The sequence below is a fragment of the Phaenicophaeus curvirostris genome, chromosome 24, assembly GCF_032191515.1.
Source record: "Phaenicophaeus curvirostris isolate KB17595 chromosome 24, BPBGC_Pcur_1.0, whole genome shotgun sequence".
NCBI classification, from domain to species: Eukaryota; Metazoa; Chordata; class Aves; order Cuculiformes; family Cuculidae; genus Phaenicophaeus; species Phaenicophaeus curvirostris.
This window is the reverse complement of record NC_091415.1, coordinates 7,326,459-7,347,652: the sequence shown is the minus strand read 5'-3', so window position 1 is coordinate 7,347,652 and position 21,194 is coordinate 7,326,459. Positions and strand designations below refer to the sequence as shown.

General features: G+C 53.2%; 1 protein-coding gene across 2 annotated transcripts; it reads left to right on the top strand.

The window, feature by feature from the left end:
• Positions 1-8,343: 8,343 nt before the first annotated feature.
• Positions 8,344-20,421, top strand: MYBPH (myosin binding protein H). Of its 2 annotated transcripts, none has more exons than XM_069875639.1 (11): positions 8,344-8,820; positions 9,052-9,186; positions 11,092-11,259; positions 14,339-14,427; positions 15,403-15,598; positions 15,929-16,068; positions 16,218-16,377; positions 17,460-17,596; positions 18,256-18,442; positions 19,588-19,629; positions 20,171-20,421. In XM_069875639.1, exons 1-10 carry the CDS (start codon positions 8,532-8,534, stop codon positions 19,596-19,598), a joined length of 1,512 nt encoding a protein of 503 aa, XP_069731740.1. In that variant the 5' UTR covers positions 8,344-8,531; the 3' UTR covers positions 19,599-19,629; positions 20,171-20,421. The 2 variants fall into 2 exon arrangements, with proteins under 2 accessions (XP_069731740.1, XP_069731741.1); XM_069875640.1 differs by having other exon boundaries at positions 20,168-20,421.
• The last annotated feature ends 773 nt before the right edge of the window (positions 20,422-21,194 follow it).

The following is a 21,194-nucleotide window of genomic DNA, read 5'->3' as shown; positions in this document are numbered from 1 at the left end:
TCACCCTGCGACAGGTGGAGCCTCTGCATCCAAAGCAGGGCTGGGTCAAATCTGGCTGTGGGGACACCGAGGACACCAAGAACCAGGCAGAAAAGAAACAGCATCTTCCTAAAGCCTGGAACAGTATCTGGAGGGTTTCAGATGGAGCCGAGATGAGGACTACCCGATTAAATGTCCCCATGTTGCTCCCTGGTGGCAGCAGGGAAGGGTGCAGCTGGGCCACGTTTGGACAGCCCCAAACTGGTTTGTATTCCCAGTTTGCTGGGTCCTGGAGTGAGCCACTGGGATTTGGGGATGGTCCAAACCTCCCCTGATCCAGCGAATCTCCAGGGAGGGAGACATAGCAGGGATGCTCCCAAACAAGGGTGCCTGGGTTAGAGAGGTACAGGGAGTGGGGCTAGGTCATGCTACCCCTGTAAGGGAGAAGATCTCATTTGCTTCAGAGCATCCTAGGAAGGGACAGCCCTCCCCAAAACCCTCAGACTGGGCAGGGTGTGGGAAGCCCTTACAGTGCCCACCACCACCACCAGTCTGGCATCAGGGAGAGGACGAGAGAAAATGGCCTCAAGTGGTACCGGGGGAGGTTTAGGTTGGGTATTGGGAAAATTTTATTTACTGGAAGGGTAAGTGGCACTGGAAGAGGTGGTGGTTGAGTCTCCATCCCTGGAGGGGTTAAAAAATTGTGTGGCTGTGGCACCTGGGGACATGGTTTAGTGGGCACGGTGTGAACAGGTTGATGGTTGGACTGGATGAGCTTAGAGGTCTTTTCCAACCTTAGCGATTCCATGATTCTATGACCTCCTTGGGTTATTGGCTGCCCCGTCTGGAACACGGCTGCTGCCAGGGCCGTCAGGGCAGGACGTTGTGCTGGTCCCTGTCTTCTGTGCTGCTCTCAGCCAGGCAAGTTTTTGGCTGCTCCAGCTGTGGTGGGTGGAGAGCAGCAGTGTCCTGCAGAGACTCTGCACGAGGTGAGAAGGAGGTTGGAGGGTGAAGGTAGGAGAAGCGGACAGGAGAGCAGAGGACAAAGTGCAAGTGAAAGCATTTGAGATGTGAGAAAATAAGGGAGGAGCTGGAAGGGGAATTGCAGACACCAGCGTCCAGCGTTGGTCCTATAGGAGGGACTGGAGAGGAGCAATGGCCTCAAGAACACTTAAGGTGTTACCTCCTTGATAGAGGTAAGGGGACTTGAGGGGATGCTGGAAGCCAAGTAAGACCGCAACCGTGTGCCTGGGGTGTAACTGGGCAATGGCACGGTAACCCTGGCAGGGGGTCCAGTGCCTTGAAGTCCTTACGTCAGGGCTAAACACCCTCCTGGGGACCAGCAGTTACTGGCACTGCCTGGGACTGCGGGTGTGGAGACGGGTACAGTGAGGGTCTGGGTACAGCATTGCTGTGGGCAGCCGATAGCCAGCCCTTCAACAACCTAATGATACTTAATGATAAAGAAATTCACTCTCAGTGCCAGTGGAGCCCGGGGCTGAGCTGTGTCCTCCCCCTTCTCCTGCAGAGCCTCCCAGCCCCACGCTTGTTGCCACAGCTCAGGGACAGAAGCAGTCAGGTGGTTGGCTCTGTCCCCCAGGTGTGACAACCGTTTGTGCATGTCCTGGATAAAAGAGCAAGGGTGGCTTGCAATGTTTTTGGAGTTTCTGAGCACCTGCCTTCTAATGCAGAAGGGAAAACCCAAGCTGCTGTTTGTAGCCTTCCTCTGCTGCAGAGTGGGACCAGGCAGGGCAGGTGGTGACAGAGCCTTATTGGCGTCCCCAGCTGCTGTCCCCAGCCCTCAGTAGAGGTGACCCCTGGCAGGCTGAGGACAGCAGGGATGGATTCAGCCCCTGCGGGCTCTCTGCCTGCCTGTCCTGGGCAAGCTCCTGCTGTCATCCCCACAGGTAGGGCAGAACTGAAAAACAATCCACAAAGGCAGAGCAGTGCCCTGGTTTTGACATTGCTTCTGGGCTCTGGAGGCACAGGAGGTACTGAGGCAGTGCAAGGTGCATGAGGGCTTCTGCCAGCCCATCACATCCTGTCCTGGCTGGCCCTGGGTGCAGCTGATGGGGGTCCCCACGCCGAGTCAGAGGGTGCTGCCCACCTCGCGCTGTGGCTGTGATGTGCGATGGCCCCGTGCATAGGGCTGGTGGGATCACTGGGCTGGAGGCAGTGGGTGATGCCCCTCCACAATGGGTTTTCCTCTGCTGGAGGGGATATGGAGCTGGCACTGGTCTCCCTGGTTCAGTTCCCAGTAATGCACTGGGCAAAACGAAGGCATCCCCACACGGGTTTCTCTGTTTCCCTCCCCTTGACAGCTCAGAGGGTAATTATCCCATCATAGTCCCAAAATACCCCCTCAAGGAGGTGGTGCTAGGTGTTTGCAGCCGCAGGTCCTGTGTACATCATCAGTTCCTGATCCCAGGGGACAGGCTGCTGCTCCAGGCCCTCTCTGTGCTGCTCCGTAAGCCGGTGCTGGCGGAGCTGCTGGTGCATGAGCCCCTTGCTCAGCCTGCCTGATCAGAGAATTGGAAAATCATTTAAGTTGGAAAAGACCTTGAAGACCACCAAGTTTAACTATTAACCTCACACTGCCACGTCGACCACTAAACTGTGTCCCTAAGCACCACATCCACATGGCATTCAAATCCCTCCAGGGATGGGAACTCCACCACCTCCCTGGGCAGCCTCTGACAGTGCCTGAGAACCCTTGTTAAGAAGAAAGGATTATTGTTGTGTCCAATTCTAGTCCCCTCATTAAAAGAAAGACATTGAGGTCCTGGAGCGCATCTGGAGAAGGGAACAGAGCTGGGAAAGGGGCTGGAGAACGAGTCTTATGAGAAACAGCTGAGAGACATGGGGTTGTTTAGCCTGGAGAAGAGGAGGCTGAGGGGAGACCTCATTGCTCTCTAAAACGACCTGAAAGGAGGTTGTGGAGAGGAGGGAGCTGGGCTCTTCTCCCAAGTGACAGGGGACAGGACAAGAGGGAACGGCCTCAAGCTGCATCAGGGGAGGTTCGGATTGGACATCAGGAAAAGTTTCTTCCCTGGAAGGGTTCTCAGGTGGTGGCAGAGGCTGCCCAGGGTGGTGGTTGATTCCCCATCCCTGGAGGGGTTTAAAGGCTGAGTGGATGGGGTGCACAGGGATGTGGTTTAGCAGCGGACAGGTATGGTTGGGCTCGATGATCTCAAAGGTCTTTTCCAACCTAGTGGTTCTATGATTCAATGTTTCGATAATTAATCAAACTGTAACAACTGAGTTACAACAACTGAGTGTTGGTGAGGCTCATGTGCAACCACACGACAGGGATAACTCTGGAGTGTGCAGCTGGGCTGCATGAACCCCATTTCTGTGCCCAGCAAGGGATTCCCAGTAGGACCTCAGGGATGCCCCATATCATGCTAACCATGTCTGTTGTCTGGCCAGGCTTTCTAGACCAGAGAAGGACATTTTAAAGCAGTATTTTTTTCCAACTCCCGTTCCAGGACGGCACTGCAATGAGCAATACCCAGGGGGGCTTTGAGAGAGGGGTCAAGCCCACATCCCAGCTTGGCCCCAGGAGCCCCGGCCTGCAGTCATTGCTTTGGGGTGAAGTAAGTGTCCACTTGTGTGCGACACAGAGTGGAAATCTTGCCTCTGTCCCAGCCCACCTGCTGCCTGCCCCGGCTGCTTGACTCAGTGCGCTGTGAATATCACGGTGACACGGAGGCTGGAAATGCTGCTGGGAGCCGGGGAGATGTGGCGTGGTGCTGAGCAGACCTGAGCTTCAACCCTGCTGACATTTGTGGTGGGGCGCTGTGTTTTTTCCATATGACCTCCCTGGTTTTCTGGAGAACTGACTTAACCCCACCTGGAAAGGGGACAGGCAGAGTCAGGAGCAGGGTAAGGAGCTGAAATGAGGACACAGCCCCACACAGGACCCGTTTCCAGCTGCATCTGTAACCAGCAGCAGCAATGTCCTCCCTGAGAGGGCTCTGGGCATCTCCTTTCTGCTGAAGTCCAGGGGGTCTGGGCATTTTTCCAGCCATTTGTGGTGTCTCCTATGGACTCACAGCCCATGAATCATGTTCATGGCTGGATGTGTCTGTAGGGAGGTGAGGACGGACCCTGCTTTCTCTCATTGGATGGCTTTGAATAAATCCCACTGGGGGGTGATAATGGGGACCCTGTCAGTCCTGGGTGTCCCCTTCCTCACCCTGATATAGGCTATGGGTGACAGCTTCTTGTTGACACTTATGATACCATTGCTTGGAGCCTGGCTCCGTTCTCTGCTCCAGTGAAGCACATGGCTTGTGCCAAGGGCCTCGTGATGCCATGCTCTGATACCTCATGATGCCAGTCAGCAGTAGCCCAGGTAACAGTGTGTGACATCTACACTGCTGCTTTCATGGTCCTCCTGGGTTGCATAGAGCCCACACGGGGTCTCCAGAGGTGTTCACAAGGACAAGGGCAAAAGGAGATGAGCGTGGAGGATGTTATGACTTCAACCCTTCCCACCTGGACGACACAGGCCCATCATTTATTCTGGGCCTTTGGCATCTCCACTTTGCTTTATGATGTGCAAGTGGGAAGGTCTCGCCACCTCCTGTCTAATCCTGGAGCCTGTTTTAGGGGCTGGTCCTAATCTCCAAAAGCCTCCAGGATTTCCCCCAGCTGTCAGAGGCATCTTCTGTATTCCTGCACCAACACATCAGCTGTTGGGATGGGGAACAGAGCTGCCGAGGCTTTCCCGTGTCCCACCTGGCAGATCCTCGATGCTGTGTTTTCCTAAACTGGCAAATCTGAGTCAATGGGTAGGCCTGATGCTTTTGGGGTATAACAAAATTTATCTCTTTAAAATGGGATCCCATCAATAAATCCACTTGAAAGATGACCGTGCTGCATCTTCGGGGGACTTGAATTACAGTGGCCTGAGGAAGATCTGATCCTTTAAGGAAGAAACGATACGCTCGTTAGACCTATATTACACCTGGAAGATAAGTAAAGCAATATAATGGGTGCAGTGGGCTGGAAATATGGGTCAAACCCAATTTGTAAGAGATATCTGCTTCCTGATGAGAAGAAATCTTTTCTCACTGGAAAGCATGAATATTCTGTATTTCAGCTATATCCCATGGAGTTTCAGGCAAAAATGTGTTGAGATTTAAATTATCACTAAAATTTTAATGTTCAACCCTCCCAGTTGCCTGCAGGAACAGCCAGCACAGCCCACTCGATGTGCTCTTATTTTCCATGCTGAGGAGGAGGAGCCGCACTGGTGGACATTTCCTTCTGTTTCTGTTGCCAGATGCATTCCAGCTCCTCTAAAGTCAGGGACTGAGACCCCCTACTCCAGTCCTTGTTGGTGAAATGATTCCACAGATGCAGTTTCTCCCTCCCTGCTTTGCAAGTGAAGCCATCGCAGTGGGTAACAAAACCTTTGGCTCCAGAGTCTGATTCCTATGGAAAACCCTTTGACTTCAGACTTCTGCAGCCTGCCATGATGCCTTTGTCACCTACAGCAGGGAGCATAGTGTTTCCATGCTTGAGTTCACTCAACATACTACGGTCCTGCAGGCAATGTGTGAATAAACGAGATGCCAATATACTACAGTAATGCCGCCCAGATAAGTCTGGGTGATAAACCACATTGATTCATTTCTTTTAACCTATGAGTCATCCATGAGTCAACAGAGCAAACGGCATCTAAACATCATTCAGCAGGTTGAAAAACTCAAGTTTTGATCAAATTGAGAACTTTAAGCAAAATAATTGCCTTGATAGTCTTCCCGGGGAAAATAATTTCCAACTGCACTCACCCAAATTGAAATGGGAGAGAAATCTGAGAGCTCATTTCCTTATGAGCTTGGGTTTGGATATTGATTTTTTTTTTTTCTGAGCTTTTTAAATTGCTTGGTTTAACACAAAATCAAAAGAAAGCTGCTTTTTTGCAGAGCATTTTGGTTTAGATAAGACTTCATGATTGCCTTTGGGAAAGACTTTGGAAGACTTCTGAACAGAGCTGATGGTTGTGGGAGTCTGGAGGTGGCCACAAGTGAGCTGATGGAAGAAGTCATCAAGGCATGGGCTGTGTGAATGCTGGGCAGTCAAGGAAGTGCCAAGAACATCTGACAGGATGAAATCCCTGTGGGCCAAGGTATGGAGAAACCAGAGTTTGTCTAATCCTCCCCTCTGGGTGCCTAAGACTCACAAAGGAGCCAAAGGTTGCTGGAGAAGGACAGATGGACAATTTCCTCCAGTCCTACTTTGTTGTGTTGGGGCGCAGGGCTGTAGAAGGCTTTGTTAGAGCAGCTGCAGAAAAGTTCCTGGTTCATGACCCACTTGACAAGTTTGCGTCACACTGAGCTGCTCTGGTGGCCAGGGGGACAGCCAGCACCCATCCATGGCTTGCAGACAGCAAAAATGGCTGGGAGCCCCATGTCACTCTCTCTTGCCTCAGGGTTCTCATCCCTCAGGCATCCCAAAGGTATTTTGGGGAAGGAGGAGACTTTCTTAGTCATGTTCCTCCTCACTGGTGAAAGTAATCGAGGAACATCTGGGTTATCACATAGCTTTGGAGGAAAAATGCCTTCTCTGCGATACTGATACCAAATCTTGTTGTCCTGGCTTCGTCCCACTGCCAAACACTGTTTCTGAAATAACCAGGGGAGAAAAAAATATCTCTCCCTGGAGCAGGAAGGTCATGCTGCAAGGCTGCAGCCTCTGGGCAGGATTGGAGACCATGGGGGACCAGGTTTGCACTCGTGTTACCTGATCCCCCTGTGACTTGTAAGGCTGATGGCATGATGAACTTCCTTAGCTTACAGGAGAAACTGGGCTAGCAGTAAGTGTGGGGTCTCCTTTGTGCTCTTCCTAGGGGCTGGCAGTTGTCGTCTCCACATCCTGCTGTCTATGAGGAGCACTATGGGCACTGGTCCTTGGGGCAATGTCTCCCTGCAACCATCAGTACTTGCCTGTTGCTGTCTTGCTGATAGGTGACGAGCCTAGTGTCTGGCCAAACCCAGCACCCCTGTGATCCCCCAATGGACTAAAGAGCCAGTATTGCTGCCCTGACCTCCTCTCTCCTTACCCTCTTCCCACCCAGTCCAGCTGGGATGGAACCCTCAGAGCCCCATGGCTCTTTTCTGGGATATCTCCATCCCTTCAAAGACCAGCCTAGCTCATGGGGTTTTGCTCTTTCTTCTCTCCCTCCCCTTCTCAGGTGACCACAGCTCCCCCCACCTGGAAAACCACCCCTTTGTCAACAAGACTCAGTTCATCTGGCCCTGTCAGAGGACACAGCTTCATGCTCTGGCTGCCTCAGAGGTGTCCCTGGGCCCTGATGTCCATATTCAAGGTGTTCTTTGGGGGCCTTTGAACCATGAGCCTTTGGACCAATGCCCAGGTGGGTTGGACTTGCTTAGCTCCTCTGTAGGAGCATCCTTGGAGGCAGGCAAGTAGCTGGGGAACAGGAGAAAACACTGTCGATCCAAATTTGAAGAAGGTTAGGGAATTAGACCATAGGTTATGGAGACATTTTTAGTAGTGTCTCCTGCACAGCATGGCTAAGAGGGGAACAAGGACAGGCAGGCGGAGAGTGGGGTTACATCTTATGATACTGAAGGGGCTTTCTTGGGTTAGAGGGGGGCTTTGGGGCAAATTTGAGTTTGGGGAATAACAGAATGGTAGCTGCTTACAAGTAAACTCTATGGGCAAGGTCCTGTGAGCAGAGCAGAGGATGGAAGACACGGTGCAGGGCTGGCCAGTGATTAACCTTCTCCAGGAATGTGGGGCAAGGGAACGAGCAGCTGGGTTGGTTCAGGTGATCCGAAGAGTTGCTTTCCAACCTTAACAGTTCTAGTATTGAGATGGAGCCTGGAGGAGGACATGGGGGAGCAGAGAGGTCCGGGGTTACAATAAGGACCGTGTGAGGGAGCAGATGGGTTAGGAGGGTCAGTTAAGAAGGAGGATTGGGGTGGGCCAGTCTGGTGTTAATGGGGGCTAGGGGAAGGCATGGGGGTACAGGCTTAATGGGGAGGCTGGAATAGGACCCGGGGGGACAGTGGATGGTTTGAGGAGGTGGCAGTGGGAGGCCGGGAAGCCCTTTGCTAGAGGGGTGTTGGTGCTGGGAGAAGCAGCCACGTCTCCAAAGAAAAGTGACCTGGTCCTGGCCTGCCTGGTTCCATGTGAACCTGGGGGGGCTGGTGGGGGAGCCCTAACCAAATGCTGCAGCCCCATAGGAGAGGGTAGGGGCGTGCTGCTGAATGTGCAGGTCCCCGTGGCTATTCCTGGCAGCCCCCGCCTGCGCAGGCAGATTGGTTTGCAGGGAGGTGACAAGTGCCAGCCGAAGCCTATAAAAATCTCCCAGCCCCTGTTCTGGCTCAGTGACCCGGTTCCCTCCTCCCAGCACAGCTGTCCCGAAGCAGAGCTCATCCATCCATAGTGGAGACGCCTGATCCACAGCAGGGACCCCAGCTTCAGAGTCGAGATTCCATATCTGGAGGAAAGACCTTTGGCCCAGAGCAGAGACCCCAAAGCATCCTCTTCCTCATCCCCCAGTCTTTGGAGCAATGACTGGCAAAGCAGCACCTCCAGCCGCAAGCCCAGCTCCAGCAGCTCCACAGAAAAAGCCAGCGCCAACCCCAAAGGAAGAACCAGCACCAGCTTCAGCTCCAGCTGCTGAAGAGACCCCAGCCTCAGAGCATCCCCCTGCCGCGGAGCAGCCCCCAGCCCCTGCAGACGAGCCTGCTCCTGCCCCCATGCCAGAAGGAACTCCAGCCCCTGAGGAAGGTGTCCCGGCACCTCCAGCTGAACCCCAAGCCCCAGCTCCTGAACCTAAGCCTGAGAAACCAAAGGCAGGTGAGGATGGGACCAGACACTAAAGAGGGGAGAGGAGATATGTGAGGCTGGGAGGAGGCACGTGAGGGTGACGGAGAGAAGGGATGGAGGGATGAAGTCATGAAGGATATTTTTGCAGGGGATAGGGCTGGGGGACTGGGAGGATGAGGGGGCTGAAGGCCAGCATGGAAGTTGGGTAATTGTCCTTCAGCAGCCTGAGAGCCTGACGTCACCACTGTGGTTTTGTTACAGAGCCACCCAGCTCCCCCTTGTCTTTGACTGTGGAAGAAGTAAGTGAAAACTCGGTTACGCTGACCTGGAAAGCCCCGGAGCAGACAGGCCGGTCGGGCCTGGATGGATATGTGGTGGAGATCTGCAAAGATGGAAGTAGGCTTGGGCTTTCCTGCCTTAAAAGCATGGAGTGCTGGTGTGTTGCTGCAGAGACATGGGACGGAGCTGGGCAGAACCTGGCAGCACGTTTCCCTGGGCACCATTTCCCTTTCCTTGCCCAAACGGGTTCATTTTAAATGGTCACTTTTTTTTCCACCTGGTGGAAAGGGTCTTCTCATTGGCTTCAGATAGTAGTGATGTCTTTAGTTGGGGGTTGGACAAGTTTTAATGTTGCTGCCATGTCCATCTAGAGGGTGGAGGAGAGACTAGCATATCCGCTGAGAATGGTCTCTGATGAACTCCTGTTCTGCAGAGACCTGGGGCTGGGATGGTGATTCGAGACCTCAGGAGGAAGAAGATGCAGGTTTCCCATGCTTGCCCAAAATGAAGTGCAGAAGGAATGGGGATAAGATGGGAGGAGGAGGGAGGAGGAGACCCTGGGCAGCACGAGGAGGGCTGGCATGCATTAAGAGGCAAGCTCTGCCAAATGACTTGGGGCTCAAGGTGCCTGCAGGAGAATGGCTGCAGTGGATAGAGGTGGACTAGTGGGATGCAACAGTTATCTGTGGTTCTCCAGTTGCTTTGCTGGTTTGTGGACTTTGCTGGTTTGTGGTTTGTTTTGTCGGTGGAAAAGACTGGTGTTCTGTGGGTTCTCTTGAAGCTCTGCTAGGCTTTGGTGTGAAAATGAATGACCTGTGTGGATGGGGGATCTGCAAGGGGAGGCTGGGGCTGTTGGGCTGGGTGCTGCATGAGGCTGCAGTGGTTTGGGAGACCCAGGTGATCCATGGGCCTTGGGGAACTTGATCTACTACGACACTCAGCTGTATAGCTTGTAGCAGGCGTGATCAACACATGCTTGGCTTTCATCATGGGAGGCTTTCATCATTGGGCTGGGGATTGAGGAGGTAACAACAGCTGGATGGGATGCATGAGGAGGCCCTTGCGTGGGACAAGGAAAGATGAAGCTGTTCCTGGAGCATGCTGGCTGACAGCCACCCAAAGGTCACAGTTTTGGACACTCTCCTGGCTTGCTTTGAGCTTGGTTGTATAACAGGTCAGCTCTACTCATTTGATGATAACCACATGGACTCCATGATTGCTCTGTTTGGGCTGCTGCAAGACCCTGATTGTCTAAACCATGGGGAGATTTGAGTAAGGGCTGGTTGAATAATGCTAGTGGTGAAGGGAAAGAAGAGCTGGTGGGATTTGGCTGGTCTGATGGTACTGACAGTAAAACCTTCTTGGTTTGAAGGTGCACATGTTGGCTCAGCAAACCCTGGGACACATGGGTTGCTCTAGTTGTCTGCCTGGGACAGCCAGCCCATTGGTGACTGGACCAGTCTGTTTTCTAACTGACAAATCTCTTAAGAGGTTTGGCACATTGCAAGGGTGATGTAGGAGGGCTTCTACATCTTGGTTGAGTTTGGCATGCCGCTTCCAAGCAGGAAGAACGGTTAGAGAGGTCTAGCTGGCTGGTGGCAGATGATGAGCAGACTTTGCCCCATATGGAGGATGCACGGGGGAACATGGTGAGCCCTGAGTTATCCTGGGGCAGCAAGAGGAGCAGACTGGCTGGTAGGGTGGTCAAAGGATCTTAACTACTTCCAGAAATATATCTGGAAGGTTAGCAAGGACCATATTTGCTCGCTTTCATGTCTTTTCTTACTTGTGAATAGCCTCCTGCTCAACAATTGACCTTCTGTCATGGTTTTGTACCCTCACTCCTTGGCAGTGTGGGGTGCCCAGCCGCCCCTCTAGAACACCTTTTGGGACTGGTGCCCCAAGGCATGCAGCCTTTGCAAGGAAGAGGTTCTTTGCCTCTGAGTTTCAGCCCCAGCTCCTGCTTTTTGTGTGGCTGCCTGTTCATTGCACGCCTGAAGTGCTCTGCTGGGTTCTTTGTAGGTGCAGACTGGACAGCTGCGAACGAGGAGCCTTTTCTTTCCACCCGATACACAATCCGAGACCTCAGGTCCGGTGACAAGATCCATGTACGAGTGAAGGCTGTCAGCGCAAGTGGTGCCAGTGTCCCAGCTACTTTGGAGCAGCCTGTCCTCATCAGAGAGATCCTCCGTAAGTGCTGCTCCTGCCGTGCATATTCCTGTGTGCTTTGTCAGCGGCTCAAAGCAATCACAGTCCATCCCTGCAGTCTGAGCAGCCTCTGCCCTATCAAACACGACAGTCCAGCTTTTGACTGAGATGTTGTTCTCCACAACTGTGTTCAGTTCCCCTGGGGTGGGATGGAGAAACTTCCTGACCTCAAGAAATTGATCTTGCAGATGGTGAAGCATTAGTGGTGAAGGACTCAAAATGCAGAGTGGCTGAGAGAGTTGGGGTTGTTCAGCCTAGAGAAGAGAAGGCTCCGGGGAGACCTCAGAGCAGCTTCCAGTGCTGAAAGAGGCTCCAGGAAAGCTGTGGAGGGGCTCTTGATCAGGGAGTGCAGGGATAGGACAAGTGGAATGGTTTTCAGCTGAAGGAGGCAAGACTGAGGTGACATCTTCAGAAGAAATGTTTTGCTGTGAAGGTGGGGAGGCCCTGGCCCAGGTTGCCAGGAGCAGCGGTGGCTGCCCCATGCCTGGAGGTGTTCAAGGCCAGGTTGGATGGGGCTTTGAGCAACCTGATCCAGCAGGAGGTGTCCCTGCCCACAGCAGGAAGGTGGAACTGGATGAGCTTTGGTTCCCTTCCAACCCAAACCATTTCATAATTCTCTGATCCTATGAATTTCCCATTTCATTGCAAGAGCTCAGAAATAGTCTCACTGTCAGCACGTCTCCTCTCTTTGGCCGTGCATACATCTCTAATCTGCCATCCCATGCACATTGGCCGGCTTTGTTTATTTACCTAAGGAAAGTCAAGAGCTGGTGTCTGGAGCATGAGAACTTTAACCATGCTGAACTCACTAATGAAGGGCTTGCTCCCATTCTTAGCAAGACTCGCATTCCTCCCAGGGTGCTGCAAATATACTGGAGCTGATGGACGGTTGCAAGGCTGGTTTCCACTTATCAAACAGCAAATATAGACTTATTTTCCCTTTACAAGGAATTATTAATGCATGAGGTTTCCTATTACTCGAAGAACATCTCGGATTTTTCAGCTGCTTAAAAATAATAATAGTAATAATAAAGAAAGTTGTTCCAGGAACTGTCAGCTTTTCCTAGAATAAGGCTTGGAGAAGGCTGTCAGCATCTGGAAAGGATCCTGCAGGGTCTGTCCTCTCAGCCTGCTTGGAGGAAGTGGTTGGTGTATGCTGTCATGGTCACCTCCAGCTCTCAAAGCCATCCCAGCCTGCCTGTGGAACTGGGGAAACCGAGGCACGGGTGACTGGCATAAGATGCCAAATACACAGCTCATGTTTCCTACTTCTAGTGTCACCCACCACTGCCACTTGTTCAACCCCCCTGTCCTAGCCGTCTGAGCTTTGTTCCAGCTGTGGGTACTGGCTGAGGAATGTAAAACCCAGAGAGCTGGGAAACCCCCAAAACAACTTGCTTTTGCTCCGCACTACTGTTTTTTTCCCCTTCTCTCTTTTCTTTTTGCCAGCTGAAAGTGTTCATCAGCAGTAGGTTGGGTGGCTCTTGGGCACCCTGATCCAATGGGAGGTGTCCCTGACCATGACAGGGGTTGGAAGTGGATGGTCTTTGAGGTCCCTTCAACGCAGACCATTCTATGATTCTATGAAATAGCACTTGCCTACATTTTCATTTCATTTAAAACCAGCCCTGTGCCTGGCTTTGCTGAAGAGTAATTTAGCCCTCAACATCCCCGTGCCCCCTGTGCCCACCCCAGTGGTGCTGGTTTGTGTTGGGTGGATGAGTCTGCTTCTCTCTGCCCTATCTGTTACCTCTGGTCTTCACAACTTATTGGGGACTGCATTTTGTACCTCTCACCAGTTCATTTATAGCATCACAAGGGATTTTAAATAGCAGCAGTACAGACGGCAGAGAGTTTAACAGCAGGTGGGACGAGTGGGTTTGGGAAGTGGAGAGAGACAAGGAGAAACCAGTAGAAGGTTTGATGTGGGAGTTGCATTTTGCAGGGAGCTGGGGCAGGAGAAATGCCTTCCCACCCATGGCAGCGTGTCACCTGGGCCACCAGCCTCGGCCAGGCCTCTCCAGTGAAAAATGTGCCGGGGAAAACACCCATGAATTAACATTCTTCCATGGAGGTCAGGTTTCTCTGCCCTGCTGAGACTGATAAGCCCAAGTGGTAGCATTGCTGTGTGGATCCCTGACTGAATAGCAGCATGAGCAGAGACTTTCTCAGCTGTTGACGGGGCCACCTCGGACCGCCGAGCATCTCCTTGCCCTCCCCAGCCCACCGCCGGCGTTTCATGCTCACAGCTGTTTTGCCATTGCTCAGTCCCACTTTAATTCTGTCCATGTCCCCTCCCCAGAGCTGAGCTCCAGCATGTTTAATCCAAGCAGAGACATACAGCTCTTTTATGAGGGGCTCACGTAAACCCAGTGCCTCTCCAGAAGGATCACCAAGTGGCACCAAGCCGGTAGGGTTACAAGGCTGCTATTTTCACCCTGGGAAGGAGACACATGCTCCATCAGCATTCTCCAGTGGGTCTTTTGCTTATCTTTGTTATGTTCCCTTGGGGACGTTAGCCTTCATTTTAAGCCTGGGGCTTTCACAGCTCTGCTGTGAGTAACGATGCACCACCTTGGTCTCTCAATGGCCTTGAGTGCACAGTGAAGGCAGAGGTCTGTTGAGCCTTGTCCTTGCTGGAAGTTGGGCTCTGTGCCTCTGGAAAGTCTGCTTTCCAACCTGGGAGGTGGAATATTTCCAAAGTGGGAGATGCTGTACTCTGCCTTGCTACCATATAGACTGTGCTGTGGCTGTTCTGGTTAAGTCCATTTTGGTCTCCATGGCCTGGCTATAACGAAGAGGGGAAATGGTCCTTCGGGGTGGTGCTGTTGGATTGGTGACCTGGTATCTCAAGGATGGATGTGATTTTGGGGTGCAGGCAATAGGGTGGGTTGGACGCATTCCTGCAGGGAAGCAAACGCTGTCCAGGAGATGAGAGGGAAGAGGTGGCTGTGACCTTGGGTGGGGTTTTTGGTGGCCAAGCAGGGGGATGTGTGGGGTGGGTCACACTGTTGGGAGCTGTGATTTCCTTGGCCCCATAGCATGACTTTCTGGTCTGTAGAGCTCCCAAGGATCCGCATGCCACGTCACCTGAGGCAGACTTACGTCAGGCGTGTTGGCGATGCTGTGAATGTGATGATCCCTTTCCAGGTAGGTGGACAATTTGATATTTAATCCCTCAGCCTTTTTCACCACAGGTTAACTTCTACAGTGACTTCTTTAGCCACCATGACATGCCTGGGGCCTGTTGTGGGCTGTTTTTCCTGATCCCCTTGTCTCATGGGTGGGAGATGGGGTGGGAACCTCTCTCCCATTCCTGCCTAGGCCTCATTTTTCTCCTGCTATGTCTTTATTGATGGTGTTGGCAATGGGACAATCTCAAACACACTAGGGCATGGGCCAGCTATTGCTGCTTTCTCAGCCCATGAGCCCTGTTGAGCTCATGCTGCTGGCCGAGCCCGGCAGGGATCTGGGCAGTTACCACAGGACCCCGCAGCACAACAGTGGAGATCCCCAAATGGCCTTTGAAGCAGGGCAGCCCCAGGGCTGTGTGATGGGGGGAGTGATGCTAGCACTGGTGGGGCAGGCTGGAGGACCTCTCCTCAGCTATCTATTGCATGCAGCCTGGGGCATCACCAAAGCATCTCCACCACTGCATCTGGTGTGAAAAAAAACAGACCTGGCACATGCTGTGCGAGCAGGGCTGAGCAAGGGGCAGAAAACTGCCTCTGAGATGAGGCACACATCCATGCTATGTCTCATAGGCAGCTGGAAGCCTGGGGTGGCCATCCTCCAGGCATGACTTGGCCTTGGATGATGAATTCAGGTCCCTCCTGCAACAGGAGCACAGCTCTGCCTGCAATGCCCTGGGCAAGTAGAGCTGGGCTTGCTCTCTGGGAACTTCAGGGGAGCAGCAGCATCACTGGAGCCTGGTGGCTTCCTGTGAGTGATGCTGGCAGCGATTGGCTGCGGTTTCTTCTGTGGGGACTGCTGGATGGGAGGCCTTATCCAAGCCACTGCTGCCTGGAGAAAGTGGAGTGGCTTTGCCCACCCATCCTTCCCAGCAGGACTTGTTGGGACCGTGTGCTTGAGTGGCCCCTAACCTGCCTGTGGGCATTGCTCCAGGGAAAGCCGAAGCCTGAGGTGATCTGGACCAAGGGGAACCAGCCTCTGGATACCAGCCGCATCAACATCCGCAACACAGAGAAGGACACCATCTTCTACATCCGTCAGGCGCAGCGCAGTGACTCGGGCAAGTATGAGCTCACTGTGCGGATCAATGGAGCAGAGGACAAGACGACCCTGGACATCCGAGTAATCGGTAAGGCTGGGGATGAGTCTCTGTAGTTTTGCACTGGGGGTCATTTCTGCCCCTTGGCTGGGGGTAGCTCTTGTTCTGGGTGGGATGGGAAAGCACCAGCAACAAGACAAGGGACTCTGGAGTCCTCTTTCCAGTGGAACTTTCTCCATGATTATGGAGGTGAAATTTAGCTGGAGGGTTTGTCCCAGCCCATGCCCAACACAGCTTCTCATCCCTCCTGTGCTGCAGTGGGGTGAGAAGAGATTAGAATTGAGGTGCAAGGCATTACCAAGGCATGGAATCTGAGGAGAGCGAATAAGGATGCCACCCTGTGAGAGTTTGTATTTGCAGAGCCTCCTGGACCCCCACGGAACCTGAAGCTGGTGGACGTGTGGGGCTTCAATGTGGCCCTGGAGTGGACTCCCCCAGTGGACAACGGGAACTCCGAGATCAAGGGCTACGTGGTGCAGAAGTCAGACAAGAAGAGTGGGGTGAGCTGGGCACTCCTGGGCTCCCTGTGCCCCAGTGCTGGGGATGCCCTGATGGACCAAGGGGAGCTGCACACCCTTCTCTCGCCCTACACCTTCTCCATTCTTTGGAAAACCTGTGTTTCCTCAACACTCTCTATTTTTCCTCCCAGAAATGGTTCACGGCGCTGGAGCGCTGCACCCGCACCAGCTGCACCATCTCTGACCTCATCATTGGCAACACCTACACCTTCCGGGTATTTGCAGAAAATGCCTGCGGGCTGAGCGAGAAAGCAGCCGTCACCTCTGGGGTGGCCCATATCGAGAAGACAAGTGAGGACAAGGCCCTGGCTAAGGGGTCAGGGGTGGTGTTGGACAAGAGGGGTCCTATCTCTGATAGCTTTAAATTGGAAGGGAAGATTTAGATTAGACATTAGGAAGAAATTCTTCATGATGAGGGTGGGGAGGCCCTGGCCCAGGTTGCCCAGAGCAGAGGTGGCTGCCCCATCCCTGGAGGGGTTCAAGGCCAGGTTGCATGGGGCTTGGAGCCCCTGATCCAGTGGGAGGTGTCCCTGCCCATGGCAGGACCTTGAGGTCCCTTCCAACCCAAACCATTCCATGATTCTATGACTCTATGGCTCTATGACTCTATGATTCTATCCCCATTGAAGCTAACGAGGCTTCATCGCTATAGTGGTGATGCCGCTTGGCTGGTCTCCAGGATGAGCCCTGCAGAGGTGAAGCCATGCATTCCCAGGGCAGAGGTCCAGATGTCCTCTGCCCTCCTTCTACACCTCCTTTCTTCTCTGGGGAAAGCGTGTGCCATGGTCAGTGCCTCGAGAGGGAACAAGACATGGTTATCACTGGGGTGAGATCGAAGCAGGAGGGAGAGGAACAGCCTCAGCTTTGGCTCTGCAGCAGAGGAAGAGACTCCTGCTGTGGTCTGTCTCAGGGCCAAATCTTTAATCCAGCATCCCTCAGCCCTGCTATCCATCCATTTCCACCCTGCTCCATGGTAGCACACAATGAGCTGGGGTCCCTGGCATCTGCAGAGCTTACCTCTAGCTCCTACTTCAGAATTTTGGGGGTGGAGTAGGAGATCCAGAGAGTCGCCTAGCCTAGATCTGACACGCTACACATAGCATGCATCACAGGGTGGGTTTGCTCATTGGCATCTCCCTTGTCCCCCACAGGGGCTATAGGCACTGACGTGACATGGTTGGATGAGAAAGGATTTGCAGGCAGGGCTGTTCTGACCTGAGGGCCAATTCCTTGAGTCAAACTAGTTGGTGTCTTGATTATTTTCTGAGGGAGCAGGGTATTTTGGGGTATCTTGGGGTGACTTCCCCTAACCACATGCCTATCAGCTCAGGAGCCTGAGCTCTGCTTCAACCTAGAATTAATTATTTTCTTAGAAGCTGCTTACCAGCCAGAGAAGATCCCCCAGCGGGACATGATGGAGCCTCCAAAATTTACCCAGCCCCTGACTGATAGAACCACCACCCGGGGTTACAGCACACATCTTTTCTGCTGCGTCCGGGGCTTCCCCCAGGTCAGTGGTTCCATGGACAATGTCACTTCCACACATGGTCAGCCAGCTGTGGGCAGTAACAAGAGATGGGACAAGAGGAAATGGCCTCAAATTGCACCAAGGGAGGTTTAGATTACACATCAGGAAAAGTTTCTGTATTGAAAGAGCACTGAAGCCCTGGCAGAGGCTGGCAAGGACAGTGGTGGAGCCTCCATCCCTGGAGGGGTTCCAAAACTATGTGGCTGTGTCACTTGGGGACCTGGTGGGGTTGGGCTGATGGTTGGACTGGATGATCTTAGAGGTCTTTTCCAACCTCTTTGGTTCTATGATCCCAAGGTTTTGTAAGGTGGCTGGAGGTGTTGGAAGACAGGTTTTCCTGACAGGTTATGGCTGGATGAGGTTATGGGGCTCCATGAGGATGGGAGATTGGTCTTAATTCAAGCCATGCCCTATTTCCTTCTTCACTGGAGGAAGACACAAGACACTTGGGGCAGTGATTAGGACTCAAGAATGGGTGGTTTAGCCCTTCAGATCGCTTCCGACAGTGAATCACATCATGGCCACCAGCTTCAGGCAGGGCCAAGACAAAGGCAGAGGGAGGTGGTTGCATTCTGGGGCTGGTTAGGTTTCTCATTTCTCTCCCTGCTTTAAACAAGTATATAAATCCTGCTGCCTTCCAGCCCAAAATTATCTGGATGAAAAATCAGATGGAGATACGGGAAGACCCAAAATACATAGCGATGATCGAGCAAGGTGTCTGCTCCCTGGAAATCCGCAAACCCAGCCCTTTCGATGGGGGCATCTACACCTGCAAAGCTGTGAACCCCTTGGGGGAAGCCTCAGTAGACTGCAAACTTGACGTGAAAGGTAAGACTGGCCGAGGAGATAGAGGAGCCATTCTCGTTGTCTGTCTTTTCCTGTTTTCAATTCCACAATGTTGTGTTTTGTCCCTGTTTTGTGTCAATCCTGCTGGTGGGGAAGCCTGGGGCTGCTCCATGGAGCTGGACCTTAGGGCTTTTTGGGTTTATTGTCCTGAAGCATCTTGAAACCTCCTTTCCACATTCATAGCAAAAAAATGGGAAGGAAACTAGAAACCACAGAGCCCAAGGGCCAGAGGTGCTGGTGGAGGCCAGGACAGTCACTTGCCTTTCACTATGCCCACCAGCACTTATGTCCCAAGGCTTCTGCGAGCCATGCATTTGTGTTCTGTGCTGAATCCCCTCCACTTGCACGTGGGTTGTTCTAATTTATGTCTTGGGATCTTGACCAGCCTTTCCAGCTCACATTTCCCTGCCTCAGCAGAGCACCCAGCCCAGCCCTGTATGGAGGTGCCCTGCTTTTCTCCTCCCAGAGATGCCTCTCTTCCCTGCTGCAGAGCTGCCTTGGCATGCAGGAGGCTGCATGCTCACCCATACACACTCTATGCACGTTCCTCAAGTAGCGGTGTGTCCTCAGACACGTGTTATTTATATTATTTCTCCTCCCATGGATTCCCAGCACATGCTTGCCCCGAGACATGCTCTGCCCTACTTCCCACGCAAGCACAGCTCCAATCCAGCAGGCGCCTGGCACTCTCGGTCCCTTCTGAAGGTGCAGAGCTGCTGGTGTGGCACAGGGTTGGGGCTTGGCTCTGCAGCAGCCGATGCCAGGGCTTCCCGTTGGTGCAGCGAGCGCTGACCCAGCCGGTGCGGGTGACACTGCCCTGCAGGCAGGGCTCTAGCTGCAGCCAGCACCACGCAATCAGCCAGGAGGATGAGCTTGTTGTTGCGCTGGAGACACAATGCACCTGGGATTCATCCAGGCTGGGTCTCGGGGACGTGCTGGATGGAAGCAGGCAGTGATGCTTCTGTGGTGATGGCTTGGAGTGCATGTGCACAGGGAGGGTGAGGGCAGGTGGACGTTGGTGTGGGAATGCAAGTGGGCTGGTTATGCCCTGGCTTACTTTTGGAAGTCAAAAGGGGGCTGAGACAAGGGGAGTTCAGGGGGTTTATGTCTCCTGTGCTCTCCTGCAGTGCCCCAGTGAGGACAGATCAGAGGGCAAGGCAAAGATCAAGGTAGGTCTGGGTTGAGGCTGTGGGGTGGAGGGAGGGCAGGTCACTTCATCGGGGTGGAGTGGTTTGAGAGTCCTAGATAAGCCCTTGTCACATGCTGATGGAGCCCCAGCGTGGGTCTTCCTCAGCCCAGGGCTGGAGATGCACTGGTGGGGTGGGATGCTGTGGAGCCTGAGAGAAACCTGGCCCTGTGCAAGGTGGAGGGAGGGCTGCAAATATGGCCAGGAGGATGAAGATCCACGTGGTGACTGGTGTGCCTGGCAAGTGCATGGGCAGCGCAGTGGGCAGAGACCCAGTTTGCAGGCAGAGCCCGAAGACCTGGGGTGCCAGGGGTTGGATGCAGATGAGGGGCAGGTACAGGGGCTGGGGCAGGTCTAAAGGGTTGAGAAATGGGGCTGTGGGGTGCAAAAGCAGAGGTAAAGAGTTCCACTTGAGTTTTGTGGAGCAGGAGAGGCGGGAAGAGCTGGGCTGGGTTTGCCTTGCATTGGAGTCATAGCTGGGATGTGGTTTCCCCTCTCGTCCCTGACCATTGGTCTCTCAGCAGGGGTGCTCCCAGGACTCAGCTCGTTCCTTTAACCCAGGTGGATGCTGCAGATGCTGGGCAGTAGCATGGCACATGGTGATGTTCCTGGCCATGGTCTCTGCTGCCTGCTGGCCTCCTTCCTCTCTGGCTGTGGTCGGAGCGGGGCTGCACCTCATCCTGCTGTGACATAGTCCTCTCTGAATGTGTCCTTAGCTGCGACAATAAAACCCAATCTGAGGGGCTTTGGTCCTAATAAAAAATACCCCAAACCACTCTATTCTCTTTGTTGTGGGGTTGGCTTGTGTTGAGGCTGGTAGAGGGGAGAGAGCTGCTGGGGATGCTGTAGTTTCATATAGCATCCCACCAAACCATGGGTGGAGGAGATGTGGTTTGAGCTCAGGAGGAAAGGACTGGCTTTATAATACACATGAAGATGGGTTTTGAGCTTGGAAACAAAGGACTCCTTTATAATTAGCCCAAAATTAGCCAGGTTGGGGCTAAGCTGTGACAAGTGCATATGGTGATGACTAAACCAGAAGCAACCCAACAAGGAATAGAATGGGGGAAAGTTTCCTTCTGCAGCTGGAGAATGATTCTGGCTGGGAAGAAAAAAACAGCAACATCAAAACTGCGGCATGTTGATTCATCTTCATCGAAGCCAAATTTCTTTATCCATGGCAGTGATGCAGTGAACCCGCCACGCGCTGCCACCAGCATGCCCTCCCCATGGCACGAGATGATGGGGGCAGGACATGCTGATACATTATCCAGATGAGGATGAATTAGCCCCGTTAGGTACTGATAACTCCTGTGCAGAAAAATGACTTGTCCCTCCCAGCCCTGGGACAGCTCGGGTCAGACGCTGTTTATTAACAGAGAGCTCAGACAGATCCATCAAGCTGAGCGAGCGCGTTGTTAAGCAGGGGCCAGCATCGCCGTGTGCCTCCTCCGTCCGCACCGTGCTGCCCGTGCTGGCATGCGGGCGATGGCAGGGGCTCTCCCGGCCACATGCGAGGTCGGTCATGGGGACAGACCCAGATCCTGC

What these genes read in the sequence shown, in the direction of transcription:
- MYBPH (XM_069875639.1), top strand. Translation starts at nt 8,532, where the DNA reads ATGACTGGCAAAGCAGCACCTCCAGCCGCAAGCCCAGCTCCAGCAGCT. An exon ending in ATGTGATGATCCCTTTCCAG is followed by an intron (nt 14,428 to 15,402) that starts GTAGGTGGACAA and finishes GCATTGCTCCAG; the next exon opens with GGAAAGCCGAAGCCTGAGGT. An exon ending in AGTCAGACAAGAAGAGTGGG is followed by an intron (nt 16,069 to 16,217) that starts GTGAGCTGGGCA and finishes TTTTCCTCCCAG; the next exon opens with AAATGGTTCACGGCGCTGGA.